The sequence below is a fragment of the Mauremys reevesii genome, linkage group 10, assembly GCF_016161935.1.
Source record: "Mauremys reevesii isolate NIE-2019 linkage group 10, ASM1616193v1, whole genome shotgun sequence".
Lineage (NCBI taxonomy): Eukaryota > Metazoa > Chordata > Testudines > Geoemydidae > Mauremys > Mauremys reevesii.
Genome location: NC_052632.1, coordinates 7,673,234 through 7,685,312, shown reverse-complemented (window position 1 = coordinate 7,685,312; position 12,079 = coordinate 7,673,234). Strand labels below are relative to the sequence as shown.

Here is a 12,079-nt window from a genome sequence, read left to right as displayed (position 1 = left end):
CAGGTGAGTTTCTGTAGAGTTAAGGGCATTTTACTACAGACTGGAGCTAGCAAAATAGTTTTATATGAAACTCCCAAGGAAGTGTAGGTGGAAGAAAGTGGGGATGAATCTAAGGTTATTTCTTAGCTTTTGATGACAGATGAATAAAAGGAGATTAATTAAGCCCAGGAATGCCTGAATAGCAGCTGAGACAAGTAATACACTTGTGCTTATGCAGAAGAGATGCTTTCCAGTCCAGTAGATATCCCACTTGAATACATCACAGAATACAAGTCTGAAGTGTAGTACAGGGATTTGTTTTCCTGTGAACATCCTGACATATTTAACATAGGCTCTGTTATAAATGGCTTAATACTTTGCTGAAGAGTGAAGAAGAGAGGAGTTTTGAACGATGAATCGATTAGCAGAAACTTGGCCCTGTTTCTCATGGTTGCTGTATGTTGAATATTTTAGGGTTTCTGTTTGAATTAGCTTTGATATACTGGGCCAAAATTCACATCTAGTGTAAATCCCCTGGCATCAAAGGACTCCTGCCAGGCATGAAACTGTCCTGATGTCTTCGCAAAGTTCAGGTCTTTGAATAACTGGAATGACACAGTTCAAGAAAGCGCTTACATGTGGGCTTAAAGTTGATTATGTGCTTAAGTGCTTTCCTGACTAGAGATGGTTTGCTGAATCCGGGCTGGGACGAATATGCCCCCAGTGCCCAGCTTGAAGGAGGAGGAAAGTAAACATTCTCTTCTTCTTTCCTCTAATTAAAGCAAGGACTAGACAACAGCAACCACTAAGATAGGCAATGGATAATTTGGCCCCAGACTCCATAGCATTCCATGGGAACTAGAGGCATATATGAACTCTCTCCCTTTGGGTGAGACATACCAGGTGGTAATATTTTTAGTCTCAGGCCAGGACGAAAAAGAAAAGAGATTACTCCATCTTTGCTTTCAGTGGGTGGTCAGAAGGGGTGCCGGCCCTTTGCACCGCCATGAATTTCACCTAGTATGCACAAAATATTTTATTATTAGGACAGCTGGTTTACACGTACTGAACCTCTCAGACAGCCGCAATGCTGTACAGAGCACTACTTGCTTTCACTTTGTCACACTACAGCGGGAGAAAGATCAAGGGCTATTTCTCAATTTTCTTAAGCCTGTTTCTCTTTTTTCCTAATATAAAAATCCACCCAACCACTGCCACAATAAAAAGAGGAAACGCTCCGTTTTTATATAGGAACAGGTTGCAATCTCTAAAGTTTACTCTGCATTAAAGTGAGGTTTAGCAGGGCACAGATTCCAGGCATTCAAATGAATGTAGTCTGTGCACAGATATATATCTTTCCAGCTGCACGTAGTGTCAAGGATATTTTTTTCCATTACAAATAGGAAAAGAGCAAAAGAAACTGTTGCCGCTTTCCTAATGAGCCCTTTTGATGTGTGTGTGAGAGAGAGAATCTTCTCTGACTGCTTCACCATGCACAGGGCTGATTGCTGCTATCAGTTACTCCATTGCTGATACAGAAATCTTCACTGGCTATGCTCCAGAGTCACTCTGGCATTGGGCCTACAATCCTTCCATTGTCCCTTCCATTGTCCTATTAGACCAAGGCAAGCCAGTTAAAGAAAGTGGATGATGCAACATCTTGGTTTATGTACAAGAACTTATCAGACACCCTAGGTTTCTGGTAAATAATATTTGCTCGTTAGTAATTAGTAAATCAGCATCACCGCACCCAGCAGAAGAATTTTAACTAGGAAAGAATTTTAGAAAGTAATTTAGCTAGAAAGGATTTTTATACTTCTGCAGAATCAAGTAGCCAGCTCTTTGCCAAGATTTAAAGGAAATTACAGAATAGGACAAACAGCAAAACTCCAGCCAATTATCCTACACCTCCCTTTGATTGTGGATGCATAATGTAACCAAAGTCTTCCATTTGGAAGCAGCAGGCTGCTTCTGACTAGTTCCAGTTAGTTTTCAAGACTGGGAAGGGGACAGATGCTTGAAAAATGCTTACCATGGTAGGGGAAAAGGAGTCTGTAGGAGCCTTCTTTGGTGGTATTGAAACCAGTAAGTCATTCACGGGCAGGCTGTGTATGGAGACTGTTAGTCTATTAGGACTAGAGAGCATGGGGTGCACTCCGTGGAGCCAATTACAGAATAGTTGTATGGCCCCAATGCAATGCCACTCTCTGTTCGTTTATTCTAATCCCTGGGGTTCTGAGAGTTTGACATTCACGGAGACGGGCTTGCCTGCAAAGCTAGGGGAGATCATTAAGTGCTAGCTAGGAAAGAAAGTTCCTTTCTTGATGGCATTGCAGCCAAGTTTTGTTAAAACTTATTATGAGAGAACCACAAAATCCAAGGCCAAATTCATCCCTGCTGTAAAACCATTGACTGTAATGTGTTTACACCAAGGATACATTTGACTCACTATGCTTAAGCCAGACAGCAAGGTTTGACTCATGCCTCTGGCTTCCAAGGCTCATGTATGAGAACGTTGTGAGACCAAGATCCAAAATCAGAAGGAGTAGTCAGTGCAAAAAGCTTAATGCCAAGATTTTCAAGATGCATGGAGATTTGGATGCCCAATTCCCATTAATTTGAATGGGAATTTGGGTCTTAATCCCTAAAGTGGCTTTGGAAGTCAGCCTGAGTGCTACAGTGATAGATTTCTATAGCATTAAATAACCTCAGGATCATGAGTCTGCATTTTCTTTGTAAATGATGCACAGTAGTAAAAGGATGCGACACAAATGAGAGGCAATTGAGACACATGGTCTTACTTGTACCCACAGAAACATGGTCATTCTATCAATGATTATTTGTTATGCTTATGGTAGTGCCTAGGGTCCGACTGAGAATGGGCCCCATTGTGCTAGGCACAGGCCGCCCCTAGTTCTTTACAATCTAAAGAGACAAGATAGATAAAGGGCACAGGAAGGGGACAGAACACAGAAGCAGCATGAGCAATGTGATGGCGGCAAAGGTCGTGTCAGCGCCATGATTAGTTGCTTTTGTTGCCTGAGTCATCTCAGTGGCGTTGTGTTAGAAGGGGATTAGCACAATGGCGAGACAGAGAGAGGGAGGGGCTGGAGCAAACAGCCAATCAGCACAGCAGGGAGAATGTTCAGCGTGAGGTCTGTAGAAAAAAGCCTGACAACACCATCAGTGTCCATCAGCCCGTTTGAACAGCTTTCTGCAGTTGCTGTGCCCGTGTCAGTCCCCGTGCGGTTTCTCTCTGCCCTTTCTTTCCAAAAAGCCATGTGACTGAGGAGAGGGGGCTAGCATATGGGCCCTTGTGCCTCCAAAGGGTGGAAGGTTCTCCTGTACAGTTCTGGGGCTGGACTGGCTCCAGCTGGGCCCCATTGGACTCCTTCCCCTCCCCTGCTTGAGCTGTCCTTATGTTTTGCTCCTCCCAACACCCCTGTGAAGTAGCAAAGTGCTGTTATCCCCATTTTGCAGATAGGGAAATGAGGCTACACAGTCAGTGGACAGCCTCTTGTTCCCTAGATTTATAGATTTTAAGCCCAGGCAGGACCATTATGATTTACTCTCACCTCCTGCACAACAGGCCATAGAATTTCACCTGGCCGTTTCTACACATAAGAGGTTTTCTGGTTATATCAGCAAACCCTCCTAGTGTAGACATAGTTTATACCAGCAGAAAGGTCATTTTGCTGGTATAGCCTGGACCAGTTCCCCAAACTAAACAGGCTGTAATGGCAAAAGGACACGACTATGTCAGTAAAAAAGTCACCTCTCTCATTGACATAGCTGGCAAAACTTTTAAGGCTGGACCAGGCCCAGGTCACTCTTGCGTCAATCCCATAAATTCTGGTTGAACCAGAGCATGTCATTTAGAAAAACATTCAGTCTTGATTTAAAGACTCCAAGTGATGTAGAAGCCCCAATGGAAGTTGTTCCGATTGTAAGTTCCCCTCACTGTAACAGACTTATTTCTAGTCTGAATTTGTCTAGCTTCAGCTTCCAACCATCGGATCTCGCTGTGCCTTTGTCTGCTAGATTAAAGAACCCTTTACTATTAGAAATCTTCTTCCCAGGGAGTTACTTACAGATTGTGATCTAGTCCCCTCTTAACATTGTCTGAGGCCAGGTCTACACTAGAAACTGTTACCAGCATAGTAATGTTGGTTAGGCATGTGATTTTTGATTGATTGATTGATTGATTTGCGGATTTTCCATGCTGGCAAATAGCCTTTGGGTAGATGCAGTTATAGCGGCATAACATCAGAATAAGCTATACTGGCTAAAGCACTTTTTGCTGGTATAAGCTGTGTCTACACTTGGAGGTTTTGCTGGTATAGCTCTGATGGTAAACCTTCTAGTGTAGACCTCCCCCTAGATAGGCTTCTTGAATCCCACATGTTTGAATCTTTCTCCCACCTCTTCCTGGTAAAGGGGCAATCTGACCGGAAAGAAATTCTGCTAGCTTCTCTGCCCATGTTTTCTCTCCTCGTATGGAAGAGTTTTTCCCATGTTGGGGATGATTTAGCTGAAGTTTTATTAACTCCCGCAACCCTGTTGCACCAGCACTAATTGGCAGCGTCCTTCTGATTGTATTCTGGAATGATGGCAATGGAGGAGGGTGCCCAGACCTGTCTGTGTTTTATGCCCTCTTTATTCCACAACTCAAAAGTGGGCCCACTGATTTTTGTCTAATGCTGTAAATAAATTTGCTCTTGGGCTGCTACAAGCTTCGGCTGGGAGTAAATGTTTACAGCTGACCTATAAAATGTAACCACTGGAATTTGTAATGAACAGACCTTTAAATAAACAGGCACAAGAGACTCTGTGAGAAAACTGCATTCACTTGGTGTCATTGTAAAAGCTCTAAAATGTATTTTGCACGAAGTGCTCTGTAGTCACCATTGCATTGGATGCCCTGGGTAATTTGATTTCTCACGGCAGACTGGTGCAGCCTGTATCAGATGCCAGGGCCACGCAGCAGTGTGATGTGTGTGGCCTTGGGCAAGTCCCTCACCCTCTGTGCCTCATTTTACCCACATGCACAATGGGGATAATAATAATAATTTGCCTTTTTACTTCGCAGGGAGGTTCTGAGGTTTCATTAGTGAATATTTGTTAAGTGTTTTTATGTCTAAAGGACTGTGCATATCCTATATATTGTTACTGTTATTTGTTAGCCTGCTCAATTATTTATAATAATTCCACTTTCCTCTGCATCTTCACCACTTGGTCTTCTTTATCTGGAATTCTGTATACCAAATAAGCATTTGGGATCAACCTGGAAACCACCTTTGTATTTCCTTTTAATTTAAAATAAAATGTAAAAAGAAATCACGGGGCTATAAATTCAGAATTTAAAAGGAAATGAAATCAGCTAATCAGTTGCTTGCTGCCTCCTGGTGGTGCATTCATGAATCACTCCATTAAACCCAGTTTTTAAGGTTTAGCATTATATCATATAGCACAGGGTTAGGGAACCTTTTTTCTGTCACGGGCCACCTACCCACATAAAAAATTAGTCGCAGGCCATACACACGCCATGAGGGGCACGGAGGCTTGGGGCTTGCCCGTGATATTTTTTCAGTGCAGAGATCATTAGGTGGTCACATTTTCCCATTTCCAAAGTGTTTGTGTTAATTCAGGCTTCCACTTTGTTTTAGCCTTTAACAACTTTCAGATTCTCTTTGAACAAAGGATACAATGTTATTTTTGTCCTGTTCTCATAGGCCTCTGTGGTATCCGCAATGGAGTTGCTGCCCAAATTGTGTCTCACAATAAATAGTGCTATTTTGCCAATTTGTTTCTAACTTCATGAGCAAATTTCCCCTGTTCACAAATTCTCTTTCCAATAGGGCAGCTCTTGTTCTTCCCCTGGTCTGGACATGCCTTTGTAAAACACTCCTTGAAATGGCTCAGATCTGGTGATGTTCCAAGGTTTGATAGGGAAAAATGATACATGTGAAAATATTATGTATTCTAGCAAACAGCCCACCAGCGATAAGTCTTATTCTACTGCTGCTAATCTCCTACGGGAACTCTCTCTTAGAGCCGGTCCAGACTGGGCAGTTTTGGACTGGTGTTGCTAGACCAATGTCGCTGAAGTGGTACAGACCTCTCATGTACGTGTGACTTGCACTAGTGTAATTTACTGTAGTTTGACCACACTGGTTGAAGGCGTTTTTTCTACCCAAGTGCAGCATATCTACCCTATGGGCTTGCAGTGACTCCTTTCCACAAGCTCTTAGGCAGCCCTCCTTGAGTGTTTCACACTCTCTGCCCCACATCTCAGATGTGGATGCCATCCTGCACCTGCTTCACACGCACAACTCTACACTAGTCCTTGTAATAGTGTCACTTGGAGGAAATCTAGCCTGTACATCCAGAGGTGCAAGGATCCCCCCGGCGAAGGACCCAGTATAGCTTCAAGTCACAAAAGAGGAAAGAGGTGGGGGACATGGGATTTAAGAAGGACTTGCAGTATGTATCCATGTCTAGGTTCTCAGGCTGTGTCCATCACTGAGGCATCTGAGTGCCTCCTGGATGGCACAGAGCTCAGCTCCCTGCACAGTACGGGATGGGACAGGGTTTGAGGATCTACCCTGCCTCCAACAGAGAAGAGTGTGCAGGTTTCATGGAAGATCACTTCACCCTAAGTGGCACAACTCTGTAGCTATTCCACTGCTTAGGCTGAGCACTGCGTCGTTGGATGAAGCCCACGGAGCAGCTTCATGACCAGGGCCTCTGACAGCTGGGTCATCTGAGTTCCTAGAAGCTAGTTGCATGGAAAGTGAAGCACTTGCAACTCACTTGATGATTTGTCAGTATCGTAACAGGCCCTGGCTTATTACCATAAGGCGAGTGAGTCATATTAAAATTGCATTTTGTTCTTTCTTTGGCATACAGGCACTGTCTGTGGGTTGGTCAAATCTCAAGCTGCCATGGGTGGATCTGGACTGGCTGATTGATATCTCATGTCAGATAACTGAGCTCGATCTGTCTGCCAACTGCCTGGCCTCCCTCCCATCTGTGATTCCATGGGGACTGATAAATCTCAGGAAACTGAACCTCTCTGACAACCAGCTGACCGAACTGCCCAGCGTCCAGTCATCCGATGAAATTATATGCACAAGGTGTGTGTGCTGTATTCTTGAATCAAAGGATAGCAAGTGCAAAGAGCTGCTTCAGATCAATCAGTTGTGTATGTGTGACAGACTGAAACCTGACGAGAACAAATGAACCTATGCCCCTTGAGTAGATGAAGGGCTTCTTGGTTTTATCTTTTCAGTACGAAGACTCAGTTCTGCTCCATACTTTATAATACAGTTATTTCCAAGTTAATTATCAGGATGGTCATGTTTTAAAGTGCGGCTTTTGTCATGGCTTGTGAGACCATGTCATACCTCTGCCCAAGGGGAGCTAAAATATGATAAAATAGATGTGTTTATACAACACTACTCAATGCTCATGCTTTTATTTATGCTTTGTTGGATGTTTTTCCACACTTGCAGGTTACTCGAGGTGGATGTGTCCATCAACAGGCTCTGTATTCTCCCTTCTGGATTCCTACATCTCACAAAACTTCAGAAACTCATCGCCACCAAAAATTATCTGGAAAAGTTATTTGATGAGGAAAGTGGTATGTTAGCTCCAGTGATCAGTGTTACCCTTACACTTTCCACTCCCAGGCCTGATCTTGCAAGAGGCACCCAAGCTTCCTTTGACCCCTAACTCACCAAAGCCAATGATGGTCATGAGGGTGCTTAGCACAGCTATGGGGTCTTCATCCAAAGCACATTGAAGTCAATAGACTTTCTACTGACGTCGCTGGGCTTTGGCTCACACCCACGAAGTACTGAGAACCATGCAAGATTAGACCCCGTGTGACAGACCTTCACTAAATTTGTGGTGTTTTGTATTTTCTAGCAACTAATTGGATTGGATTAAGGAAACTGCAAGAACTTGATGTCTCTGACAACAGATTGGTGGAGCTCCCCACACTGTTCCTTTACTGCTTCAAATCCCTAACCATCCTCAATGTTTCCAGAAACAACCTGAAGGTGTTTCCAGACCCCTGGGCCTGCCCTTTGGTAGGTCAAACTGCTCTGCTGGGAGCAAAAGACCGAGGAAAGCTTTGCACTCACAGGACAGTGCCAAGAAATGGGATGTGATACATTAAGACTCTATCCAGCTTCTTAGGCTGAAAAGCTGGTCTCCCAGTGCAGTGGTGATACCAGGGTGATTTTATCTTTTGGATTTTCAGGGTTGGTTTTTGGAGATCCACTGTGGTTCACTCTGTTCATGTGGATATTCCCAGTAGGGCCAATGATGCCACTGCCATGGATAAAGCAAACAGCTTGGACCCTGCTTATATGAGCTGGAGGATGTACTGGGTCATGTTACAAAACTCACAGCCTTCCTTAAGATTAACTTTAATCAAGCCAGTGGATAAATTATGAGATATCAATACCTGAATGTCATTGTGTATTTCAGGAGGAGATAAATGCCAGTGTTTTATGGACAGTGGTAAAAAATAATGAGTGCAAGAATGTGTTTTGTTGGTTAAATATATATTTATGGGGAAGAGTAAGTGACAGTCTTCAAAGTAACAATTAAAATGCATATACTTAAAAATGGATTTGCCTGTCGATTAAGTGTATGCTTTTGGAATTTATTGGGGGTTGCTTGGAATTAGACTTGCAGGAATGGGATCTTAGACCAACATGTGTGCAATTCCTTGTGGTGCAGTAGTTACACTTAAAAAAAAAAAAAAACCTAGGAAGGCTGCATGGATCAAATGTATTAATGTATAAAATGTGACAATTGATCAGCATGTTTCTTTGAAGATGTATGTGTCTTAGAATTTGTTATTGTCTCAGTATTTTTTTTTATGCTTCCAGAAATGTTGTAAAGCATCTAGAAATTCATTGGAGTCCCTCCCGGACACACTGACAGTTTTCTGGAAAAATCACCTCAGAGAAGTGGATTTTTCTGAGAACTCACTAAATGAAGTTCCACAAGGACTTTTCCAACTTGAAGTAAGTGTAAAAGCCTCCTAGAGCTTTTCCAGCAGAACCTATTCAGGACAGGAACACAAACTGCAGTGTGTATGTGATTATGAACAAGGGATTAGAGGGTCCATGCAATATTAAACAGCTGCCCCGTTTCCCCCAGTGGTGCGCTTTAGTCATGTCCCAAATGATCCTTGTGTATTGTTTGTAACATGCTTTAGGTTTCTTTTGGGAGCTGTTTTGGTACCTGCAACTCTGTGTCTTTAGGATTGCATTTTTTTAAACCAACCTCCATTTGGTAGTTGCAAGTCAGAGTTAGAAGTCCAATGTACTTAATTGCACCCACAGATAATTATGAGTACAAAATCTGGCCCAGAAAGCACTGTATTAGCAGGAAATATTATTGTTTATTGGGTCCACATAAGTGCTGTGTGAAATACTTGCTTTGAAACCTGGTAGCATATGAAACAGACATGGGTTAAGGTGAGTTACAAACTCGAAGGGCAGACCACGTTCATTGAAAGGTTCATTGTGTTTGACAAACCTTTCATGCAAATGTAGGGCCTCTTTCCACTTATGGGACAGATTCATGGTTTTGCTCCAAACTTGTTCAGAATTTCTGGTTTCGACAGGAAACAAGGCAGAACTCAGCGGTTTTATCTGAGTTTCCATTTCAGATTGTGAAGCACAGGGGGCATAGTCTTGTGTAGGTTGAAATCAGGGAAAACGTTTGTGAAAGTGCCAAGATTTTCACAGCTCTACCCAGCATGGAAAAATGAGTGGTGACAGCATATGTCCATGTCTGTCTAAGTCAGTGTACTTGGACACCAAGCGAGCAGTTGTAGCAGGAAAAGCATCTGATAGGAAGGTGTAAGATAAACCACATTCAAGAGAAGCCATCCTGGTCAGCCCTGATTTCACTTGAAATCCCCATAAAGTTAGTGGGAGAACAATGTCACTGAGAATAATTCTGCACCTCCCTCCCCAATCCCACTCAGCTAGCCTGTACCCAATGGAATGCCCACAGGGGAAAGGAGGAGCGTGCTAGAGAAATGCCTCTGGCTTTTTCCTGCTAATAGGAACAGAGAAGATCATTTTCTTCCTGAGTTGCCTTTTCATAACATATATTTTTTTAATGGTTTCTGCTCATCATTTCCTCTATCCTGGCACGTCTCCTGAAGGGTGTAATCTATGTGCTATTGGCTTTAACATCACCTTTACTTTACTTTAACATCTAAGATGACCAGACAGCAAATGTGAAAAATCAGGACAAGGGGTGGGGGGTAATAGGAGCCTATATAAGAAAACGTCCCAAAAATTGGGACATCTGGTCACCCTAACATCACTTTTTTTTCTCTGAAGATAGTAAAAATACAAATGGGAGGGATTCAGTCAACACCACAAATGCTGGACGCTAGATGGTGCCCCAGGGTCACATTTCATCCTACACTGTCGTTTTTGTGTATGGAAGGCTGGATTTGTGTATGATGTGATCGTTCCCAGGGCAGCATGTCAAGTGTAGGGTTACCAGATAGCAACTGTGAAAAAACGGGACAGGAGGTGGGGAAGGCAATGGATGCCAATATAAGAAAAAGTCCCAAAAAATGGGACTGTCCTTTTAAAAACAGGACAGATGGTCGCCCTATCAAGCTGGCATACTTTGGCAGGCACTTGGGCATCCTAGGGAGCTCCAGCTCACATCTCTGTTTCTTTAGTCCTAATCAGATAATATTAAAAAGTGCCAACTCACCCAAGTTACTCAGAGCTAGACTGTGATGTGATTACATGCCTGCATAAGGGAACCGGAGGAAATAAGAACAGCAAACCTTCATCTTGGGTGCGGGTGCATTGGAGCAAATGGTACTACTCACCCACTCACACCCTCTCTAGGTTGATGAAGGTGGTGAGGGGTGGAAAATGGGCAGAACTTTGGTGCCACCCCGCATGCAGGCACATGCTCACTGGCCAGCAGTAAATTACTATCCCAAGCCCCTGGAGCAAGGAAGAAGTGTGTCTCAGAGGAGCATCTCTGGCATAATGCTGCTGCTGGAATGTGGTAGTTCACCCTTTGCTCAGTGCTGGGCATAAAGTCCGGATCTAGTCCATGGTAAAGTATATGATTTAGATATGTCATTGTTCAGATGTGGCATGAGAAGAGGAGCTAAACTGGCTCATGTTCTACGATTCCTTGTGCAGCACAGATGTTCCTACACAAGGTGACATCTAGAGTCCTTGTCACCTTTGCTGTAGAGGCCATTACCATTTTCCAAAGAAGCTGGTACTTTTCCAAGTCATGGCTCACTCTCTAGTCGATCACTCTTGGAGAAAGATCAGGAACTTTTCTCTGAGGGACATATGCAAAGCAGTCCTGTGTTTTCCAGATCCCTTACAAGTTGACCCATGCAGCCGCTGTCATAATTAAGTAACAGTAACTTTTTCCACTCTGTTTTAAACTATATGACAGTTCCCCTATTGTGTGTTGTGGCAGAAAAGAGAAGGAAGTTACCTACTACGGTCCATTTCTCACTCATGACTGTCCTCCATCCCTCTGAAACTTTGCCATTGGACAGTCACGATTCTGGAAACCTGTGTGATGTGACTGGACCTGCAGGACCCCCCCCCCACTTAGAGCTGTTGTTTCAAAAAACCTGGGACTGGACCCTCTAAACTAAATAAAAAAAAAGTCTCTGATGTGAAAGCACCACCACCACCCCATAATGTAATGTGAGTGTATTGGGACCCCCCCCTTTGGGGGATCCTCCAGAGCCCCAAATCCATGGAAACCATTCCCCCTGCTTTCTCCCCCTCCCTTGGAGAGATAGGGTTGCCTCCCTCCTCCCCTTTCCCTGAGAATTCACCCAAGGAAAGATCAACCAAGTCCTTAACAGAAAAGATTTATTAAAGAATAAAAAGAAAGTAGCTGTCTCTGTAATACCAGGATGGAACAATACACAGAGTCTAACCTATAAACCTGGAGAGAATTCCCCCTCCCCGTTTCTTTCTCAGTAAAAGCAAAGTAACAGCAAACAGAAATAAAGAATTTCCTTCAGCAAACACACAATTGCAAATGTAGAAATCAAATTATA

The 12,079-nt window shown here is 43.4% G+C and overlaps 1 protein-coding gene across 5 annotated transcripts in view; it reads left to right on the top strand.

Moving 5' to 3' along the window:
• Window positions 1-12,079, top strand: part of LRRK1 (leucine rich repeat kinase 1) — a 105,829-nt gene that overhangs the window by 42,288 nt on the left and 51,462 nt on the right. For all 5 annotated transcript variants that reach the window (XM_039492342.1, XM_039492341.1, XM_039492339.1 and 2 more), the window contains exons 8-11: window positions 6,889-7,115; window positions 7,494-7,621; window positions 7,909-8,072; window positions 8,883-9,020. In XM_039492342.1, the coding sequence (XP_039348276.1) occupies window positions 6,889-7,115; window positions 7,494-7,621; window positions 7,909-8,072; window positions 8,883-9,020 (657 nt within the window). The remainder of the gene's footprint in view (window positions 1-6,888; window positions 7,116-7,493; window positions 7,622-7,908; window positions 8,073-8,882; window positions 9,021-12,079) is intronic.